The sequence below is a fragment of the Petaurus breviceps genome, unplaced genomic scaffold (genome assembly GCF_028583685.1).
Source record: "Petaurus breviceps papuanus isolate PSGF00001 unplaced genomic scaffold, PetGlider_PUasm1.0 90386, whole genome shotgun sequence".
Lineage (NCBI taxonomy): Eukaryota > Metazoa > Chordata > Mammalia > Diprotodontia > Petauridae > Petaurus > Petaurus breviceps.
Window position 1 is genome coordinate 829,133 of NW_027187236.1, and position 22,969 is coordinate 852,101.

At 45.5% G+C, this 22,969-nt stretch overlaps 1 protein-coding gene across 4 annotated transcripts in view; it reads right to left on the reverse strand.

The window, feature by feature from the left end:
* ATP2B3 (ATPase plasma membrane Ca2+ transporting 3) overlaps positions 1-22,969 on the reverse strand; it is a 114,063-nt gene that overhangs the window by 55,361 nt on the left and 35,733 nt on the right. For 2 of the 4 annotated variants that reach the window (XM_069108471.1, XM_069108469.1), the window contains 2 exons: positions 6,226-6,390; positions 1,288-1,502 (listed from right to left, as the gene is read on the reverse strand). In XM_069108471.1, coding sequence (XP_068964572.1) covers positions 1,288-1,502; positions 6,226-6,390 — 380 coding nt within the window. Of the gene's footprint in view, positions 1-1,287; positions 1,503-6,225; positions 6,391-8,894; positions 8,952-12,507; positions 12,550-22,650; positions 22,696-22,969 lie in introns of all 4 variants that reach the window. The other 2 variants (XM_069108470.1, XM_069108472.1) reach the window with 2 other exon arrangements.

The window sequence follows — 22,969 nt, forward strand, 5'->3', positions numbered from 1 at the left end:
ATCATAAGAGTATAAAGGCATAGCCTTTGACCCAGACATGTGGCAGCAGACTTTTGGTCAGGATTGAAAAAAGCCTAAAAGAGACTATAGTCTCTTATGGTTCAGGACCATAAGGAAGCTGGGTTTGATTGCTGGCCTTGCAGCAATCATTCTGCAACAAAGAATGGATGTCTGAGATGAGAACATGAGCCTCCTGGGGGAAATGAGTCAATTTAGAGAAATTCTGACTCATTAATCTGCTCAGTTAGCCAATGAGCATTTATTAAGCACCTACTGTGTGCTATGCTACTATGCTAAGCACTGAGAATACCAGGAAAGACAACCCCCCCCCCCAGTCTGGACTCTCATCACCTCTCACTTTTAACGGGTCTCCATGCTTCAACTATCTCTTCACTCCAATCTATCTTCTATATACCAACGTGACATTCCTAAAGTACAGGGATGATCACATCACTCCTCAGCTTAAGAAGCTCTGGGGAAGCACTAGGTGGCACTGCAGTGGATAGAGCACTGGCCCTGGAGGACCCGAGTTTAAATCTGGTCTGACACTTGACACTTAACTACGTGTGTGACCTTGGGCAAGTCACTTAACCCCAACTACCTTGCCTTCTCCCCTCCAAAGAAGGAGAAGAAGTAGTAGTAGTTCTGGGGACTCCCCCTTGCCTTTAGGATAAGATACGAACCCCTCTGTCACCACCTAGCTCCAGCCCACATTTGTGGGCGTTTTGCACGTTATTCCCTTTTACACACTCCACTTTCTAGTCCAAACTGGTCTTCTTGTTCTTTACATGGCATTCAATCTCCTCTCTTCATGCCTTTGCATAGGCTGTTCCCAGTGCCTGAACCATAATCTCTTCTCACGTCAGCCTTTTAGAATCCCTAGACTCTTCCAAAGGTCAGTTCAAGGGCTACCTCTTATATGAGGTCATCCCTGATCTCCCACTGCCTCCTACCCACTGACCTGATTTTTACTTTGTATTTGATTTGAATGTATTTGTATGTGCACATGGCTATCTCCCCTGATAAAATGTAGCCTCCTTGAGGGCAGGGGACTGTTTTGCTTTTTCTTTGACTCTCCAGTGCCTAGCACAGTACTCGATACATAGAAGGCACTTCATAAATGTCTGTTGATTGATTACTGAATGACATACAAAAGTGGTGATCACTATGGTCTCTGCCCTCATGGAGCATACAGTCTAATAGGGGAAATATTCACCCAGTTTAAGGAGTATGCCGGCCTATTACAAGATGAGGAGGCAGTTGAGTTGGTGGAGGGTGGCCCCTTACCTTGACTGAGTATGCCAGGGAGATGGTGACAGCTAGTGGCAGGCCTTCAGGAACAGCAACAACTAAGACAGTGACCCCGATGATGAAGAACTTAACAAAGTACTGCACATAGACGGGTGTGCAATTGGAGAGCCAGGCCCGGCCACCAATGACAAAGTTGTGGATCACGAAGTAGACGACTAGGATGACGACAGTGAAGGCGGACATCACCAAACCTACCCAACAATGGCAGCCGAGGGTACAGGCATGGGGAGGGGCATGTCAGAGACAAGAGGTAGAAAAGAAAAGGAGAGAAGAAATAGTCAGACACCATTATATGAATTTTATGGAGCCACCCACATTTAGGGGGAGGCAGGTGTACCCAGGGGGGTGCTGGAGGAGAGCCAAATTATTAAATTTTCAGTGTGAACATTCACACCTTGGAAATCAGCAAACTGATACAAATCAGGGCTTGGTGTATTGTTTTGTTGACTGTTTTGTAGACTTATAGTGATGGGAAAAAATGATGGTCATACATATTAAACGTTAAGGTGTGTAGTAAGCACATTTTATATTCCCCCCACCCTAGATACCTGGTTGCTCAACCTTCACCAGCATGGTTCTGGGTGTACTTCTCTTTAAGCAAACTTGATTCCTCATTGTTATCATCATCAAATGTGAATTACCACCCTCTATGCTTTGGGGCCAATACTGAGAACCCTGCAGATTTAGGATTGGAGATTTCAAGTATTCATTGTGTACCCTGACTCATTCAAGTGCCTTCTGTTTCTGGATACTGGTACAGCTTTGCAGCTCCTTGGCCCCTCTACACCCACTGCCTTGACTTCCTGGTTGTACTATGAGATGCCTGCAGAGAGGCCAGAGGAGGTGGTGGTGGTAGAAGAGGCAGCGGCAGCTGGGGTGAGGAGCTTTCTTTTGAAAAGAGAGATTACCTAGCATTAGAGAAGGGTGGTAAAGACAGGCCTGCCCTCAATGCAAGCTTTCTCCCCATACAAGAAGAATAGAAGGAACCCTGGGAAAGGGATCACTGTGGCGAGCCAGTGGGCAGCTGTGGGAAGGAAGCCTTCTATGTCAGGAACAAACCCTAGCGCATTCACACTTATCTATTAGCAGGGGTTTCCAGAATAGCACCCTGCAAATGGGGAGGGGATCATTGTACATTTACACAAAAGACCAATTAGAAGGATGTTATTAGCTTTAGAAAAGGATTCACAACAGGACTCCTTTGAATAAAGAGCTTCCTAAATACATTTAAAGTAGGATTTCTATTTACAAAAATGTGATATCAAATGGAACACTGCTTTAGTCTAGGCTTGGCTTGGTGACTCTTTTGAACACTCTGGCGATTCTTTCCAGCTCAACAGCTATAGAAAAAACAATCAAAGCTTAGTTGTGGTAGAAATAGATTCACTAGGTTTATTTGTGGGTTGTTTTTTGGAAGGGGGAGCCATTATTTGGCAAAAAGATTCAAATTTGGTTCCAGCTAAATTTCAGCAACATGAATATAGTTTGTTTGGGTCGGGGGGGGGGTCACCATTCAATTTAGTTCAAGTTCCTGGTTTAGGAAAGCAGAGGATAGCAAACTACAGCCTGTGGGCCAAATCCAGCCTGCCACCTGTTTTTGTGGGCCCCATGAGCTAAGAATAGTTTTTACATTTCCATTCTTAGCTTAACAAGTAGAGATGTTTGGTCTCCCCAGCTGAGAGATTTAGTCTCTCAGCTGAAGTTTGCTGGCTGCTGGGGTACCCGGACTGGAATCCTATCAGACTAAAGTGTTTTAAATAAACAAGCCTTTGACCGAGACTTGGAAATCTTGGTTATGTGGAGATATCAGAATGAAAAATGATCTGTTCCAACAGGATTTGACTAAGTTGTATGCTAGTGCCTGGAAGAGGGGATTGTTGTGACCCAAGATGGCGGCAGGGCTGTCAGTGCCAGCTGAGGCCTGTTAGTCCTGCATGGATAGTCTTGAAAAGCAGATGGCTCCCAGCAGTCCTTGGGGACACAAGCATTTATACTGCTGCAGGTCTTCAGACTTCTGTCTGACTCCACTGTATCCCCCATGGTTCTTCTAACCTATCGGGGAAAATCTTAACCTGTTCCACTCAGACTTTTTCTTCCTGAAGGCTGAATTTCAGTAAAGGACCCTGGTTTCAACCTGATAATGCCCGGCCTCTCCTTCTTCCTTTGCACTCATGCTCCTAGCCCCTTAAACACTGGGGCAACTTCCTGGTTGGATTGATATTCCAAAATTCCAAAACTCCTTCCTGAATTGGAGCTCATCTTTGTAACCCAAACAAAACCCACTTCTACCAGAGGGTCACTTGTCTGTGCTCACTGCGCTGGAGGTCCCCTATAGTCCCTTAGGTTGGAGTCCTAGGATAGTTCTTCTTGGTCTCTTTTTGTGTAAAAAAAAGAGTAGTCAGTAGTCTTTCAGTAGTCAGTCTGGTGAAGCCTATGGACCCTTTCTCAGAATTATGCTTTAAATGAAAAAAAAATCATTAGATTACAAAGGAAACCAGTTATGTTGAGATACAGTTATCAAAATATATCTTAAAAAAAAGCAAGTTCATGGACCTTGGGGCACAAGAACTCTTGTACTGGGAGGATACTGAAGTATACAGCAAAAAAGGGCAGGAGGACAGAGTTCCTGGCATCTCCAGAACAGTATTCCTATCCGTTAATATGATCAATGTGTGCCCACTTTGATCAGGTCCAGTGATCCAGAATGTTGGCCAGACAACCTCCTGAGCTGGCACGTACTGGGGGGGGAGGTAGGACTTTGTCAATATTCTCCACACCAGGGAAGCTCTGTGTCTCCACATGGTGTCTCTGATTGTGTTATCAACTATCAGAGCTTCCTCCTCGGACAGATCGGTAAACTCCTTGGCTTGAAAGACCTGAGGACTAGGCCAAGGATCCTGGTTGCCAACTCTCCACCTCACCCACCAGGGCTACAGTAGAAGGGAACTGTGATTATACCATTTCTATCAGGTTCTGAATACAACTGGGGCCCAGAATTGGTGGCCTTATCTGGGACCTGTTGGGCCCTCAGTTGGAGGAGAACAGGAGCAGAGTGGCTTTGCCACTGGGATGACTAGAATGTAGCACTGGAAATCTGGTGGCAGTATATGATCATGGCATCAGCCACGATGCATTGGTTTGTGAACATAACATTCCGGGGCTGCCATGATTAAGGAGAGAAGATGACAACACCATGACCTCCTCTGTTGACCCCATGCAACGCCAATGTCCCTGGGCAATAGAACCTGTGAAAACCCAAATCAATCCAGGGACAAAAGGTCAAAGTAATTGAACACAGTCTGCAACACTGAGAAGGCCCAATGTCACCTAGCCTCCTTTCCTGGGAGCAGAATTCCAAGGCAGCAACTTGTACCACCTGGCAGCTGTACCCATCTGGGTCCACCTGATGGCCAGGAAAGCCCAGACTAGAGACTCTACAGTAATAGAGGGGGGAGAATGAGCCAATGAGCTCCAGCCAGAGTCCCCAGATGGGTTCATTTCAATTGGGTCTGGACAACTGATCCCATTTTTTTCTTTTTGCAGGGGGAAAGGCAGGGTAATTGGGGTTAAGTGACTTGCCCAAGGTCACACGGCTAGTAAGTGTCTGAGGCTGGATTTGAACTCAAGTCCTTCTGACTCCAGGTCCAGTGCTCTATTCACTGTGCCACCTAGCCACCCCAAAATGATCCCATTCTTAATCTGGGGTAATGAGGAGAGTGGAGACTCAAAGGAGGAGAGAATCAGAATAGGTCCAACTCAGCTCAGGCTGCTATCACTGGATAGAAGACAGGAAACATGAGAACCTCCCAATCTGAACTGGGAAGTGGCAGAATGGTTGTGTGACCCTGAGCAAGTCACTTAACCTCTCTGTCTGCTTCAGTTTCCTCATCTCTAATAATAATAGTACCTACATTCCAGGGTTGTTGTGAGGTTCAAATGAAATAGTGTGTGTAGCATGTATTATAGAAATCCAAGCTAGGAGGCTAATTTTAATTACCTCATGTGTAAGTGCTATTTCTGAATTTGCTTTGTAAATAAATCCTGTAAGATAGATGTTCATCAGTATGGAGTGTGTCTGGTGATACAAAGGGTAGAGGGAAGAGAGTGAGCAGATGCTAGTCCAAAGCAACCAGGGATAGTGGCAGGGGCTCAGAGGGCAAGGGGCCAGATCTGGGAAGCCCAAGAGTTCAGAACAGGTGGGGGAACCTGTGTCCTCAAGGCCACATATACCCTTCTAGGTCCTCAGGTACTTGAGTCCAAGTTTGACAGAATAAATCTTTTTCTTTTTTTGGGGTTTTTATGTTGTTTTTTTTTGGAGGTGGGAAAGCAAGGCAAATGGGATTAAGTTATTTGCCCAAGGTCACACAGCTAGTAAGTGTGTCAAAATGTCTGAGATCGGATTTGAACTCAGGCCCTCCTGACTCCACAGCCAGTGGACCACCTAGCTGCCCCAATAAATCCTGTTATTAAGGGGATTTGTTCTGTGAAGTTGGGATTGAGTCAAAGGGCCGCCCTTGAGGACCTAGAAGGCCCCATGTGGCCTCGAGGCCTCAGGCTCCAGAACCTCCTGGCTAGCCCTGCTCACTCAGGACCCTAAGACATTCAGGTGTGCAAGCTGATAAGGGAAGTCTTAGCACGTGTTTCAAGACCTGAGGTAGCAGGTAAATGTCCCCTGGCTTGGTTCTGAGCAGAGGAAGAGAGCTGGGGTCCCAGGAAGCTCAGTCTAGCGAGGCTGAAGGTTCAGAACTGCCTGGAGATCACTCACCACACCACTTTCATCACACACTGTCTTGTCTTTGCTGAGGATGGTTTCATTTCATTCATTTTATTCCTTTATTTATTCACTCACACAGCTCCTTCCCATGCAGTGCCCAGCACGGGGCAGGTGCTCACAGAAGGACCCCTGGCTGATACCTGCTTTTCCAATTTGCACGGCCAGCTTGGTGAGTTTCCCCTGAAGCACAGACTTTTCCTTCTTGGGGCCATTGGCTTTCTTCTTCTCTCTCTCCTCCATCTCCCCACCCTCAGCGCTCTTCAGCGGCTGCATCTCCATGGCAACCGCCCCATCTTGCTTCTTAGCTGCATGAAAGGAAATGGAAGAACACCAGAGGTCAGGGTCAAGGTCTGAGCTGGTTGTGGTAAGGGTTAAACAAAATCCTTGCCTTTGCAGGAAAAAAACCAAGCCTGGACACATTCTACTTTATTGAAATCATTTCTCTTATCAGAGAGGTGGCATGATAGAGTTGGAAAGAGCCTCAGTTACCTTTCTGTAGAGCAGAGATATTCACCTTTGAGTCACAAAGCAAAGACTTTTTCTGTAAAGCTTCAAACGCTCAAGAGATGGGAGCTGTCGTTATTTACGGCAGAAATAAACCAGGTTTTACCAAAAAGGAGGGAAAATACTATCTTGTGGGAAAAGGCTGCCTTCTGTCTCAGTGGTGGGGTGGTGGACTACAATGCAGAATGAGGCATACATTGTCAGACATGGCCAATATGTTGGTTTGTTTCGTTTAACTGTTCTTTCTTTCTTTATTTTTTATACAAGGGAAGGTTGTGTTGGAGACAGGGAATCACTAAGATTTTATAGTAAAATAGAAACAAACCAAAATGTTGGCCATGTCTGACAACATATGCCTCATTCTGCAACTGTAGACCACCACCTCTCTGCCAAGAGCCAGCCTTTACCACAAGATAGTATTTATCCTTATTATTGGGGCCAGTCTCACGGCCCCCACAAATGCCTGAGAGGTTGACAGTTTGGAGAAAACTTGGGCTAAGAGAGAGGTCCCCAAACCTGGAAATCTCATCTGGAGATTTAAGATAAACTTTCTGGGAATTGGTTGTAATAGGCTAGGCTGTAAACTTTACACAGACTGGACCATAGCATGGCCTTCCTCTGCAACTCTCAGATTTAGCCTTTTCCCAGCATGGGCAACCTCTCCATTCCCCTGTTCCAGTCAAGCCAAGCTTCTCACCATTCCTCAAACAAAGAAGACTAAACACCTTTGCCATCACTTTGCCCTCAAACTAGCCATCACCAAACATCAATGACATATTTCCTGAGTGCCAGACACTGTGTCCCTGGGCCTAAGATGCCTTATCCCTTCCTTTCAACCTGTTCAAATCCCACTTGGCCTCTCAGGTCCACCTCTCTGCAGGAGCCTACCCTTCCTGCTGCTGTGGCCAATGGTCTCTCTCTACATGACCCCCTTGAGGCCTCACCTTGTGGGTCAAGCCTCTTGTTATATGGAAGGTTTGTCTGTGAACCATTCAGCTGGACCTGCTCCCCTGGTTGACTTTCACTTTCATCCAGCACCAGATGTGCTAAGGTCTTGGCAGAGTTGGCCTTGGGGTTTTGCCCTCTGAATGAAACCAAGCTCACTGTGGGTCCTCCTCACTGCCTGGGGTCTAAAGCTGCCTGTTGGCACATAATCTTCTCTGCAGCCCAGTGACCAGGAAGGGTCCCTGAGTGACTTCACCCTCCTGAGCTGGTACAAGGCAACACAATGTTCTAGCCAGTCAAGCTAATGGCTCAGAGCATCATGTTCTTGGGTTTAGTACTAGAGCCCTCATCCTTCACAGTATTAGTATATAGTAGCCAAGAAAATATGACAGGATAACTCTTGGGGTTTTCTGGCTATGAGCTTATAGCACGAATTCAGGAGACCAAGTCAGGCTTTGATGCCTTCTGCCAGCTGACATGCCCTGCACTTCTAGGCCACCTTGGACTTAGCCCTTGCATTGAGAGTCCCCAGCCTTGCTGAGGCCACTGAGGAAGTAGGCAAAAGGGTCCCTGGTATTTCCGTTTCTCATCAAAACATTGGTTATATATAGAGAGAGATGATGTCTGTGCAATCTTACCATTGACACTTACTACCTCTGTAGCCTTGGATAAATCATGCCATTTCCCTTGTGCCTCAGTTTCCTTCTCTGTATGATAAAGGCCTTGGATCTAGGATCATGTGATGTCCAGCCCTTCACCTCCATTCTCTCTGCTTCTTTCCTCTGTTTTTCCCCAGTCAACTGGCTCACTTTCTCAGGCCCCCCACTCTCTGGGCCATCTCTTCTCGCCTTCCTACCAACCCACTGTCTTGCATCTAGTGGCTGGCTTCTTCCCGGCCTGCCTCCCACAGCCTCCTTCCATTCCATCCCCTGCTCACCCACCCCCACTCTGCACACAGAATCCCATCTTGTTTCCAGCTACAACAACAGATATTTGCAAAGCATCCACAGGTAAAAACATGTTGACAGATACAGAACACATAGGTTGTGTGGAGGGATCTAGGCATCACAGATACCAGGAAGAAACCCAGGATGCAGAAACTCATTCATCTCAAAGTTACCCTTTGATAAACTGCTAGTAACTAACTGCATGATATTGAACAAGTCACTTCATTTTCCTAGGACTCTACTTATCCATCTGGAAGATGGGGAAAGCCATCCCTGTTCTGCTTTCTTCACAGGGCTCATGTGAAGATCAAATGAAAACATTCTGCAAATTAGAAAGCAATGCACAGGAAGCAGAAGGGCCCTGGACTTGGGGTCAGGGAGGCCTGGGTTTGAATCCTGCCTCAAACACTTACTAGTTGTGTCACTCTGTGCAAGGTCACTTTCCTCCTCCAGGATTTCAGTTTCCTTATCTGTAAAATGATTGGATTTGACTTAGTGGTGGTTTAAGGTTTCCTCCAGCTCTAGAGCTAGGATTCTAACTCTAGCCATGCTAATCTTGTCCTTGGGGTATCACACCTGCAGAGAAGGAGGGCTTGGTCACCCCACATGGGGCAGGGCAGGAATGATGTCTGATGACCACTAACACTCTACATTCACCCCTCATTCTGGGACCTTGGGCCCATCCCTTCACCTTTCTGTCCCTTGTGCCTCTCAGGGATCTTTTTTTTTTTTTGAGGAAGAAAAGTGAGGCAAAAGTGACTTGCCCAAGGTCACACGGATTCAGGGATCTTTTGAAGACAAAAAACGCAATAAGAAGCATCATTTGGAGGATTTTGTCCAGATCTAGGCAATTCTACTGGTGATTTATCAGAGTTAGGAAGGGCCCATGAAGCCCACCTAGTCACATGACCAGAGAATGTTAGGACTGGGGGGAACATTCAAGCTCACCATGTCCATTCCTCCCATTTTATAGATGGAAAAGCTGAGGCCCACAGAAGGGAATAGATTTGCTTGAGATTACACATTAAGTAGCAGAGCTAGCATTCAAACTTATTCTTCCAGTAACATGCCTGTGGAAATTCCTTTTGGGCAGAATCGTCATTTCTGTAACCCCCATGCCTAGCACAGTCCTTTGCACAATGAATTCTTGTTAATTCAGACTGATTGAATCCCCTAACTTCTCAAACCCATCAAACTGAGCATATGTTAATTGTATCTTAATGATTTATTTCTTGATCTTTTTTTTGGGGGGGGGGCAGACCTGTGATTTCATCAGGGGAGAGAATTCCCAGTGTGGACAATTGGTACATTTGTAAAAGGGAGGGGGTCCAAACACAAAGACTTCTTAGGACTTTTTCTGGGCTATTATATACAAATAACAATTTGCCAAACTGCTATTGTACATGTGTAAAACAAAAGGATCCCATAACGCTTTGTGCTACCCTTGTCCCTCAGAGAAGGAAGGGCTGGTCTCTGAGACTGTGCCTTTTTCCTTTTCAAATGCATGCATCACCACTGGGTGCAGAGGTTGGCTTGGAAGTCAGATTTTCCTGACTACAAGGTTGGTCCTCTAGCCATGCCATTACTCTGCCCCTCACCATTAAGAATATCAATGATTGTCTCATATTCTCCATAACAATGCCATCCAGGGGGGTGCTAGTAAATGTTTACCAACTGGGTCTCCAAAATTAAAATGGACAATCTTTTATGTTTAATTAGCATCACTCTCCTTTTTCTCCATCCCTTTCTTGACAACTCATAAAACAATAAATCAAGGACTCTTTTGAAACGTTTGTGGATATCTGAATAATGCTCACATTGAGAATTTAGCAATCGACACTCTTGAGCCAGTACAAGTTAGTGTCAGCCCACCACTGGTGCCGTTGGTGTGGTGTACCAGAAAACGTATTGAACCTGAGGTCACAGGACCCAGGTTCAAATCTTGGCTCTGCTCTTTATCCTAGGTGGGTGACCTTGAGTCAGTCACTTCTACGGGGGCCTGTTTCACTGTAAAATGAGGGACTTGGACGAGCTGTTGTCCTCTTTGGAGTCTTAAGCCTTTGACAAGAGTCACATGACCCTTGAAGGAGCTGACACCATCTTGGTCTTCCCCCTCTTTGGGGTGGCCCTGGCTTTATATGGGTTCTATGGGATATACTTTTCAAAGCCTCCCCTTCATTTTATAGATGAAGAAGCTGAAGTCCCAAGAGGTTATTAGGGGACAGGCTTCCAGGTCTCTAAATCATGCTTCCTAAATCTTTGGGGAGAGAATACTCGTCTTCAGATGGTGGCAAATAACAAATAGCATAAGCAGATTGGGTAAAGGGGGAGGGAGCTGGGTGCTGCCAACACACCATATGCTGTTGACATCCATGCCAGTAGGGATGGTGCTGTGGTACCCGATGCCATGTGACTCAGATTTCCTCTCTATGCTGAGGATGGAGCTCTACAGTCAGGCCATGGTCAAAGCATCAAATCACCGGCCATAGGGGTTTCATTTTCTTGGACTGGCTCTGTGTTCTCCTTAGGGTTCCCAGTGAGGAATTTCCTTACCCAATGTAGATTGGCACTTTTTCTGTAACTTATAATTTTAGAAAGAGCTTTTTTGACCAAGGGAGGAAATGAATGACCCAGGGTCACACAGCTAAGCTGGTTCAGAGCTGGGCCTTGAACTTGGGATTTCCTGACTCTTGGCTCTACCTTTTAATCATAGTCATAACTTGTGGTTCTGTAGGAAGAAGTCACAGCCTGAGAGCTGGGAGCTGCAGTCTCATCTGGGCTTGGCCACTAACTTGTATGATCTTGGACAAATTCCTTCTCCTTTGTGGGTCAAGCCTTCCTAAGTCAATACTCAGCCTTTGAGTTTGACACCACGGACAATCAACAAAACAACCAGTCCAGCCCTGATTTGCAACATTTGGTTTCCCAGGTGTAAATATCCATACTGAAAATTTAACAATCTACTCCCCAGAGCCTGCCCGAGTTGACCCCAGAACATCTTTACATGTTTGTATGCAAGTATATGTATACAGTTATCCCTTCCACACTGCAACTTTCCCCATCTCAATTTTGCTGTATCAAGAAGCAGCATGAGAAATTAAATGGGAATTTGAAGCCATAGATAACATATAAAAGCCAGAAGATGATGCAGAAAAAGTTTAGAAACTCAGAAATGCATGAAGGATATGCATAGTATTGTACAATATCAACCCCAAGTTTTACAATAAGGTACTGTAAACATGCTAAAAAAGAAAAAGAAAAAATTCGGACTTCTTCTCTAGTGTGAAGGGAGGGCCAAAAAAATTTAGATGGATTTTCCAGATCTCGGGGGTGCCCTGCCCCTAACCACTGGGATGCGGAAGGGATAACTGTATGTGTGTATCTGTAGAACTCCATCTGTATCGAACTATGTTCCTACAACTGGCCACGTAGCTTCTGAACAATTCTCCTTAACAAAGAGGAAGGATGACAAGGAAGCTGGCATAGTGGGGATCTGGCCAGGAAGACATTGGTTCAAGCCCCACCTCTGACAGTTACTGGTCGAGTGGCTCTGGCCAAGTCACTTACCCTCTCTGCGCCCTGAGCAAGCTGAGTGCAAGCGATGCTGTATTGGTAAAGGGACTTCCTCATCAGAAGCTCCCTATGCCAATGAAATCAGAGATCTGGCCCCCAAAAGAAAATGCAAAGAAGCCCAAAGGAAGCGGGGTGTCAAAGGAGCTGGGAGGGTGGCATAGAGAGAAGAGCCTGGGATGGGCCATTTGAGAAGCTGTTTCCACCAGTATAAAAAGACGAGGTTTGGACTAGCTGGTCACTTGTTGTTTGGCATTTTATGCTTGTTCTGAGACTTTACTTACCTCCTTTCTTAATGCAGCCCATGTAGGAAACCCCCAGTTAGCCCACATCATGGCTCTTCTCCCTCTCTCCTCCCCCCTCTTCCCTCCTCCCTTCTCCCTCCAGCTGGGGCTTGAAGCGGGGCAGGGGAGCGGGGGGGGGGGCGGGGAGCTGGCCCCATGGTCTTCCAGTTACCTTTGCTCTGGTTATTCTCCACAGCCCCATCCTGCTGTTTGCCTACAATGGAAGAGGAAGGACAGACACAACACTTGAAAACAGACAAACATAGCTCATAGACACACGTGTACACACATGCACATGAAACATGGCTGCCGATGACGACAAACGGGGCCCATGGTGATGGATGTTCAGTGACTGAGAAGGATGAGGAGGACGAGATCACAAAGAGGAATTCATTGGGTTACTGCTTGAGGGGAAGCCTAGGACCTGAGGGAAAAGATTGTTAGGTACCCAGCCTCGAGCCTCACTCACTTTCCTCACCTCTCTGGGCCTCAGCCTCCTCCTCTGGAGAATGGGAATGCTGATCCCAAACATGAGCTGGGACCCTGATCCCAAAGATCAATGGAGTTCTACCTTGAGTTATTGGCACAGCCCTGACCTAAGCTAGAGACTGAATCCTAACCTGACCCCTAAGCACAGGCTAAGCCCTAACTCTCACCAACTGATTTCAAATGGGTGCCGTTAGTCATGAGGGGAACCATACAGGAGTAACTGCCTCAGGAAAGTCCATTCCTATTGCTGGCAGCCTTGTCAGACATGATAGCTCACCAACAGTGGGTGGTCTTCACAGATGACGGATGGCAGGCAACCAGACTGAATCACCTTCTCTCTCCCACATCTCATCTTAATAATGATTGGTTGGTTACTGGGTTATAAATTGGTGAAAAAACCCAGGGAGAACCTCCCTGGTCTTAGCTTTGAAGTCCTGACTTTGGAAGTGGCAGGGCTTTGGAAGGTGGATGCAGAGTTAGCAACCTATGGGTGGCCCTCCTGAAATTAGCAAACATATCACTTTTGGTTCTGGCCTGTGATTTCATCAGCATATGGAGAATTCCGTCTGGATCTGTCAATGCCCATCTGTGTAATTCATATTTCTGCCTAGGGCACTGAGGGGCCAAATGACTGGCCCAAACAATAAGCATCACAGGCAGAACTGGAACCCGGGGCCTCCTGACTCCAATCTTAATTTATGAAAAGCCAGAGCAAACAAATTAGTGGTGGGATCGTTCATGTTCCTGAAGGGTTCCTGTAAAGCAGCTATTCTTCACTTGGGGTCCATAGATCTTTCCAAGGAGTCTGTAGATAGACTTCAGGGAGTCTGTGAACTTGGATGAGAAAAAAAATAGTATCTTTACTTTCACTGGCCTCTGATCAAAATTTAGTATCTGCTCCAATTGGGAATCTAGACAGCAAATATTGGGCTCATTGTTTTCACCAGATTGCCAACACAAAAAAGTTACGAACCCCCCATTTAAAAAAGGGGCATTGAAGTGTTTGTTGTAGGACTTATGAACTTCTGTCACTAACTAGTCATATGACCCTGGGCATCTCTCTGTTCCTCAGTTTCCTCATCTATTAGAGGAGGGATTTGGCTCTCTGACCTCTAAGGTCAGAGTTGAAAGTTGAAAGTCCAGTTGAAAGTCTGTGGTCCTGTAATCCCAGGGTTTAAATATACACAGGGTGATTCGGTCACTTACTGTATGTATACCTTGTGAGTTTGTGGCTGGTGAGACACTTAGTTATTCACTAAGTGACAGAGAGGCCACCCAAATTCAATTGTGAGCTGTGGCTGACTCTGGAAAGCCAGTAGGGCTGAAGGAAGATAAGAGTAGAAATCGCTGGGGATGTAGTTTCTGAAATTAACTTTTGAGGGATCTATTTAGGGTGGAAATTGGAGGTAGGGGTGGGGTGGGGGAAGGGGAACGTGGTACAGTTAGCAAGACTTTCTAAAGCACTGCTTCCATTTCCAGAAATCCAGGGCACTGGGGAAAGTTGAAAAAGTCCCTCCAAGTCAATAGTGGGGCTGAGTGGATAGGCAAGGAGTTTCTGTGGAGAGAGGAAGGGATTCCCTGGAGGGTCAGGAGCCAGGTGGGGAAGGGAGAAAGAGAAGGAAGAGGAGTAGAAGGAGGAAGAGAAACAAGAAGGCTAAAAGGTGCTTAGTACAAAACCATTCTTATCCTTCCATGAAAGCAGGCATGGGAGGTGGTATGAGGGATGACCCTAGGCAAGTGATTTCTTTTCTCTGGGTCTCAGTTTCCTCCTTTATAAAATAAGGCAGTTGATCTAGATGCCTTCTAAGGTCTCTCCCAGATCTAAATATTTGATCCTATGAGAACTATGGCTGGGGGTGGGGGGGGAGGGAGGGAGGTAGGGAGAAAGGAGAAGGAAGCCAGTGGGCTTTAGGGTGCAATGCCCAACGGCCTCACCGGAGCTGAATTCCGAGAGATCCAGATAACCTGCACTTCTCTCCTCTGCCCCTTCCCACCTCAGAAAACATTGGGGGATTTTTTGATCTGTAATATCTTAAGAGACTGTTCTGATTACGGGAATTTGACCAGGCCGGCTCCACTCTGAAGGTTCTGGGGATGACTCATTTCCCGTGTAATGCTTAACTCACTCACTGGATCATTTGGAAGCTTGTCACTTAATACAACAAGGCCTCACTAATTCAGCTTTGGAACCTGTGCTAGCCAACAGGAAGACAGCAGACACATCTGATCTCCTTTTACAAACAGGGTTTGATTTCTAGCTGCCCTTTTACCGGTGGCAAAAACTTGCAAATAAAATTGGTGTTGGTAGATGTGGGGGGAGAGGTAGGAGAGGGGAGGGAAGGGAAGACCAAATAAACTGTGGCTTGCACCTGGGATCGTAGAGCTGAAAGGAAGTCCTTCATTTTATAGATGATGCCCAAAGAGGGCAAATGACTTGTCCAAAGTCACTCAGGTACTAAGTGTCCTAACTGGGATTTGACCCCAGGACTCCTGACTCTTTCCACTTAGTTTCTTTGAGGGGATTGGCTATATGACTGATAAGGCCCCTTCCATCTCTAATATTCTATAAGGTATACATTACAAAATTAGTATTGGCCACTTATTAAAGCAAGCCTCCAAGGATCTCAACTTAGCGATTCCTTTGAGAGCCAGTGAGATCTGTGAATTCTTGAAAATGATAATGAGCCTCCCGTTTGTCTGCATAGGCAAGGTTTTCCTTTCTTTCTAGAGCTTATTGAACACCCTCATAGTGGGGACCATGGGGGCAGAGACTGCTCTCCAGAAGGGCTTGGGCTCCAGCTTCTCCTTCCTTCCCCAGGGGATTGCCTGGGGAGGGGGTGTGGTGCTGAGCTCTGCAGGCAGAACCAAGTATCTATGGAAACTTTGGCTCTCTGCTTGGGCAAGCTCCAGGGGGCCTTGGAGATGCTTCCTCAACTGTCTTCATGAGGACAGTTTCTGTATCATATTTTCCAGGGCTGGATGAGGGGATCTGAGGTTCTCCAATGAGAAAGGAGGAGGAAGGCTGCCTCACAAAGGGGCAGCCTTGTGACCTGGCCTGAAGCCAGGAAGGTGGGCCTCTTGAACTCTTTAAGCAATTGGCCTTAGTAGTTCCAAGGTCTGTGACTAAGTGGCACAGTGAATCGAGGGCTGGGTCTAGAGTTAGGGAGACCTGAGTTCAAATCCTGAGATACTTTCTAGCTCTGTGACCCTGAGTAAGCCACCTAACCTCTGTCTGCCTCAGTTTCCTGAACTATAATATGGGAATAACAGTAGCACTCACCTCCCAGGTCTGATGTAAGGATCAAATAAAATAATATTTGTAAAACACATTGTAAACCTCAAAGAGTTATAGAAAAGCTAGCTGTTAACTACTATTATTATCTGCTTATGGCCTTCAGGTAAGGGTTATTGAGTCTTATTCTTAGCTTCTTATATGCTGAGTAAGGCTCCACCTCTCCCCCCACCCAGTGCTACTCCTACCTCCTGGTGGGGTCTGAAAGTACTCAAGGGTCAAAGGGTCCTCCTTTGAGATTTGAACTCTGTCTTCCAGAAGGCCCTTGACAATATGCAAAGACATCATGCTGGAAAGGTAAACCATGAATGTGATGCTAATATCAACTTAGTTTAAGAGATTAGCTAGGTAAACAGAGAGAAGAGCCCTGAGGAGAGGTGGCTCTGGACAAGGAAATCTGGGGAGGGAGAGAGGAGAGGATAAGGTACTACCTTGAGTCTTTGCCTAGAGAGGGCAGGCCTGAGGGAAGAAGCAGGTGACTTGAGAATCGAGACTTATTGGCTCTATTCTGGATCCTGCCACTAACTAGCTGTATGATCTTGGACAAGTAATTTTATATCTTTGAGTCTTGCAGAGGCCACTGGCGGCACCACAGTGCACAGAACACTGGGTCTGGAGTCAGGAAGACCTGAGTTCAAATCCAGCCTCAGACACTTACTACTAGCTGTATGACCCTGGGCAAGTCACTTCATCTCTCTATGCCTCAGTTTCCTCAACTTTAAAAGGTGGGGGGAAAGAATAGTACCTACCTTCCAGGGTTGTGAGGGTTAAATGAGATATGCTTAGCTTAGTGCTTAGCACGGTGCCTGGCATAGAGTAGGTACAACAGAAACACTCACTCCCTTCTCTTCCCCTCCCCTTGGCTTCATCAACTATAAAATAGGGTGGTTGACTCTCCAGCAGTTTGCGTAATTCTGAAGTGTAAAGGTTCTGTGCCAGTTCTATGCCAGATTCTAGCCCTGTGTGATTTTGGGCAAATTATCCTTTCTCTCAAAACCTCAGTCTTCCCCTCAGTAAAATGTGAAGGTCGGACTAGCTGGCCTCTGACTGTATGATTCCTGGGCCAGGGTCAAGTCAGATCAGGTCAACCTAGTCCCTTAGTGGCTGCAAGATGAGCCTTGCCTTTCTCTAGCTCCCACCCCATTCCTTGTAGGGGGGATTACAGCAGGGCTCTGGAAACCTTCAAGGGCCATCTAAATGTAAGTTGATGATGATGACAATGACCACAGTGATGATGATGATGATGGATTTCAGCTCTTGGGGCACCTGCTAGAAGGTCTCCCTTTGCTCAAAGCTGAGTAATTGATAGATTCTTGGTGGATCTATCTTCCTGATAAGGTCATCTCAGAATAAATAAGTGAAGAGGGGAAAGGTTACTCTGAAACAATGGTATTATAAGGATTAAAAAGTCAATGGTAGGTGATGTAGAAATGACTGGAATATTGGGATATAAGGAACAAACTGTCTGATGGACCAAGACAAGAAAGGTGGAAATGACAAGCGTAACCTGACTAGATTTCAAAGACAGAGAAAAAAAGTAACACCCCATAGACAGAGCCAAAGGGAAATTAGCTCAAGAAGGATGGGAAGCCAAGAAAAGTTGAATTCTGATGATGCAAATATAAATGACCCTGTTGAAAAATAATCGAAAAAGATGATGCGGCTACATAGTGAGCCCTCTAATGGGTTCACCTACAAAAGGTTTACGTACAAAAGACATAAGGAGACGCATGTACAAAATCCCAAAGATTGTTATTATTTTCCAGGCACAGTTAGAAAGGTTAAGGCTTACATGGACTGAGGTTTAGGCAGAGTGCCGAGAAGTATCTAAAGGGCTTTTATGGTTATGATAAGGACAAAAATAATAAGGGAGAGGAGTCCTGCTGGAGGACAGATGTTCTGTCACTCTGGCTGTGCTTCAGTTCCTCCACTCCTGGCTCTACTTGCTGTCCATTTGACAATAAGTGCACGTGAATAGAACGGACAGCTATATTAAGGTTGGTAGATGGTATAAGCCCCTTTGTGTGCCATGCTACCACCATCCCTGAACGACCAGAAGGGGATACACAGGCCTAAAGGCTGCTTTGAATTCTGATCGGTTAAGTAGATTGTCATGACCAAAGATTCATCACCCAGGGAGCCTTCTGTAGTTTAGCTTCTCCATATTTGGTTAGACTGTTCTCCAACTGTAGGCAGACACATGGTATAGATGGAAAACCTGTCCAGATTGCTAAAACCTGCCAAGAGCTTGCATTTAGGATCTTGGAGATCCAAGATTCACCTTCATGTCATAGCAGAGGTATCAGATCTCAGGCTATCTCCCCTTGGGCTCAGCTTTGCGCTCTGCACACACTAGATGTTATCAGATGATTCTTGAATAAATGAATGAATTACTCTTTTCTGCCAACAAATAATCTTTAAATTTGGAAACACTGATTAGAGTGAAAGAACTTGCTGTTCCCAGGTAGGTCATTTGTCTGGGCCAGAAGGTTCCAACTCATTTCAAACAGTACATTGCTCTCTTAACGATTTTCACCTCTCTTGTGCTTATGTTCACTTGATGTTTTCTTGTTTTAGGAGTTGAGATTGAGGGAGGTCTTGGTACACCTGCTTTCCTGGCTCCTAATTCAAGATTGGGTTACTTCAATGAATAAGAAGTTTGTGAATGCTCAGAAAAGGAGGCAGTGGTAACCCTAAGCCAACCTAATTTTCTCAACAACATTTCATGACAAACTAGCTTAATTTCCTTTGCTGACATTTATTGGATGAGTAGATGAAGAGAAAGTCACAGACAACACCAAAGTATTTGGCAATGTCTTACTAAATCCTTTTGGACAAGATGGATTTGGATCAGGTTGGACAGTTAGGCCCAAAAACTGTCAACTGATGAAGTCAGTTTGGAGAGAGATCTCTAGTGGAGTGCTTCAAGGATTGGCCATGTCATTAGCATTTTTTTATCAGTGATTTGAATGAAGGCTGATATGTAATGTTTCTCAAATTTACTGAGTAAAAAATCTGGAGCTAATAAAGAATCCAAGATTCAAACATTCAACTCAATTCAACAAACATGCAAAGCACTGAACTAGATACTAGGGAAAGCAATGCAAGGCTGAAGGAAGCTTGAAGGATGGTCTGAAACACTAACAAGATGAAACTGAATAGATCCAAGTAAGTAAATGCACAAATAAAGTACAAGGGAGTCATGGTTAATTATTTGTGAGCTCAAGATGATAACTGTAGGATGCATCTGCTAAAAGAAAGCTACTGTGATGTCTGGCTGCACTACTGGTAGATGGGACAGGAAAGTTCTAAGGGAAATGGTCAGATCACACCTAGGCTCCTGTGTGCAGGTCTCAATGTTGCATTTTAAGAGGGATATTGACCATCTAGAGCTCTAGAGAGCTCAGGCTTGTGAAGGGTCTGAAAAGCATGTCGTGTGAAGATGTTTAGACTGAAGAATTAAAGACTTAAGGGAGAATGTGAGGGGCATCATTGAATATTTGAAAACTTGGCATGTGGAAGGAGGACCGGACTTTTTCTGCTTGGCCTCAAAGTATCAGATGGGAGGAAGGACTTTCTAACATTCCAAGCTGTTCAATGACAGAAGGGGCTGTGTCTTGAGGTAGTGAGTGCCTTGTGATTGGAGCTATCCAAGCAATGGCTGGAAGCCTATCTGAAGTCCCTTCCAACTCTAAGATTCTAATAGCTTAGTCTTGTTCTCTAGACTGAATACTAAGGTACTCCTTGCTATACTTACTGATTTCTGAACCCTAAACCTACTCTTGTTAGACATATAGTGTCTGCCAGGCTCTTCCTATCATATCTACTCTCTATTCCAATGACACCTCCTATTAGCTATACTCCTTGGCAGAGATTCCAACCCAGCACTGACATGGTGAGGTGCATAAGAAGACTGAGCACCCAGAAGATCAAGGGGTCCCAAACTAGCTCCTGGGCACCATATAGCTTCCCTTCCCAACAACAGAATTTTTCCAGATAAATCACAACTCCATTCATAGCTTGGGCTGTAGTCATAAGATCCTGGTCTTAGTCTTGGCTCTGTCACTTATTACCTGGGTAACTTTGCACAAGTCACTGCTCTTTGGGGGACTTCCATTTTCTTTCTGAGGATTTAGTCAAGAGGAGAGTCATCTCTGGCAGTCAAGGAGAGAGTTAGCTATGGAAGAAGAACCTAGCCCTTAAAAAGAGGATCTGTTTTCTTCCTTTCAAGATGGTAGATCATCCAATTCTCCCACCTACCTACTTCAGCAAAACCCAGAATTTTGCATCAGATTTTTTTTTCTTTTTGGAGGGAGTAAGGCAGGGCAATTGGGGTTAAGTGATTTGCCCAAGGTCACACAGCTAGTAAGTGTTAAGTGTCTGAGGTCAGATTTAAACTCAGGTCCTCTTGACTCCAGAGCCAGTGCTCTATTCACTGTGCCACCTAGCCACCCCAATCAGATTTAATAATGATCAAGACATCCAATAAGAAACAATAGTAAGTGGCATCTTCCATCCCAGAAATGCATAAACAGTAAGCAAGAAGAGTACAGGCAAGAGGAAAGGGAGTCCCTTTCAGCAAAGCAAGTAGTACCATGACAAGAGATTGGACACATTTGGCCCTCAAAGCTCTGCATGTAGAGGCAGGAAGAGCAGGGGACTCCATTGAGAAAGCCCCAGAGTGATTAAAAAAACACATTGGGGTAACTTAGTGACTTATTGCTAGTGTGGTATCTCTTAGTGCTCAGAGGAATACAGACTTTGCTCAGGGGCTCTGAAATTTCAAATACTCTGTCCTGAAATCCCAGAGAAAATCCTAAAGATCCAGCACTCAATTTCAAAGATCCAGGTAAGTTGAACTCTGGTAGATCCAGTGAGAGACCAAATAGAACTGAACCCCACTCCCTACCCAAGTACAGCATGTTGGTGAACCCTAGTCCTAGCACAAAACCCCAATTCAGGAACTAAAGTTAAAGAGATAAGTAAGTAAAAGAAAATATCAAATCTAGAGATACACAACCAGAAGGAGCAAGTAAGTCCATAATAATTGTGAACAGAGGCTCAAAAGAAAAAAAATGGATTTTCCACAAGACCTGCACAAAGAAATTACCATAGCCCCCTGTCCCTCACAAAAGGGGCCATTGTAACATATTTTAAAAAGCACAGAAGAGATTAGATGGTAGTTCAGAGGAAGCACTGACAAGCAGGGCAGTTTGGAAATTAATGTGTGGAATTTATTGCATACTTTTTTTTAAAGCAAGTCGTGAAATGGAGAGTCATATAGAATTCTATTTTTTTGGTTCCACCATATTTATAGAAATTCCTTCGGGGATGGTGATGTTTATGTTCAGAATTCAAATTTCAGGAAAATAGAACACAAAGGAAAACTTTTGTTTTAATGAGGGGATGAAACTAGATCATCTTGAAGGTCCCTTTGAGCCCTAATGTTCTGTGATACTGTGATCCAACATCACAAAGTTGGTGAGAGAGTCTGGTCTTAATTAAGCAACTGGGCACTAGGTAAGAACAGACAGGTTGGTGTTGGTGCCCTTTCTAAATTCTCTACCTCTTCAATCTGATCACTTCTCAGATCTTAGAGGTGGAGTACAAACAGGAGAAGTTCAAAGGCCTGGGACTAGGGAGCACCCAGGGAGATGGAGGGGAGGGATGTGGGTCAGGGCTCTGGTGGATCTTGATGGATTTGGGGCTGTCAGAGACTGGGAAATGACCTAAAGGAGGAGATGCTCTAGGATTCAATGATTTCTTTAGGTCTTTTGAACATACTGTTGGCCAGGAAACAAGAATGGTGATGAGGTTGTTTCTGGGCTCCAGACTATGGCTTATCGATGGAGGTTGGGTGGGGGGAGGATGCATAAGTGACGGAGTGGGATGTGTGTGTGAGGGGGAGGAGGGAGGGAGGAGTGGGGCAATCTGTTCACTGTGGCAAGTGCTGGTTTAGACCTGGGCTTTCAAAAGGAATTCAGCATCCCCACCACCACCATGCTCCCCAATTTGCAGGCTGTAAATATTGCATCAGCTGTTCCTGCACATCCTGGGGCTACTTGGACCCCTGCCTTCCAGTCACATGAAGGCTGCCATGGTGGGCAACAAGGGAAACTGCTTTGGCACTAATACCCCATTAGGTTAAGGCATCTATCTCTGGACTAGATGCCACTCTTCCTTGGCCCCTGAACTTTCCCCACCTTTCTCCCTCTTCCCCTGCAAGCCAGGGATTACTGGGCAAGGGGAGATACTATATTTCCCTAAAGAGATTTCTACTTTTACTGGAAGGATCCTCTGGGGACCAGTTGAGGTCCCAGGCCAGTCTCCCATTTACTTCTGGGAAGGTTTTCTCCATTGGGGTAGGGTAGTTGTGAAGCAGGAAGTATCAAACCCACCATCTGACGAATTCAGCCCATTTCTCTTCCCATAAAACCCAACCTCCCTCCCTCTGCAGTAGTCCCCTCTACAGCATCCGTGTCCAATGGTCATCCAGCCTGAGCCTGAACATTTTACCCCAGCTCCAATACTCACTAGTTTTGTGACCATGAGCACCTCTCTGAGCCTCGATATCCTCATCTGTAAAATGGGGATGAGAATGCTTGCACCACCAACTCCCAAGGGTGATGCAAAGAAAGTACTTTGCAAACCTTAAAGCACTACAGAAATGTGAGTTGTTTTTATATGTTGCACCAGTAAGGAAGCCTGAACAACTGGGCTGTGAGAGCAGGAAAACAGTGAACTGCTCCTCTGCTCTGGAGTTGCCAAGGGGTGGAAGCTAAAGAGAGACAAACTGAATTGGGTTCATGTTCTAGGCTGGGATGGTCTGTCGTTAGTTACCAAAGCTAATTCT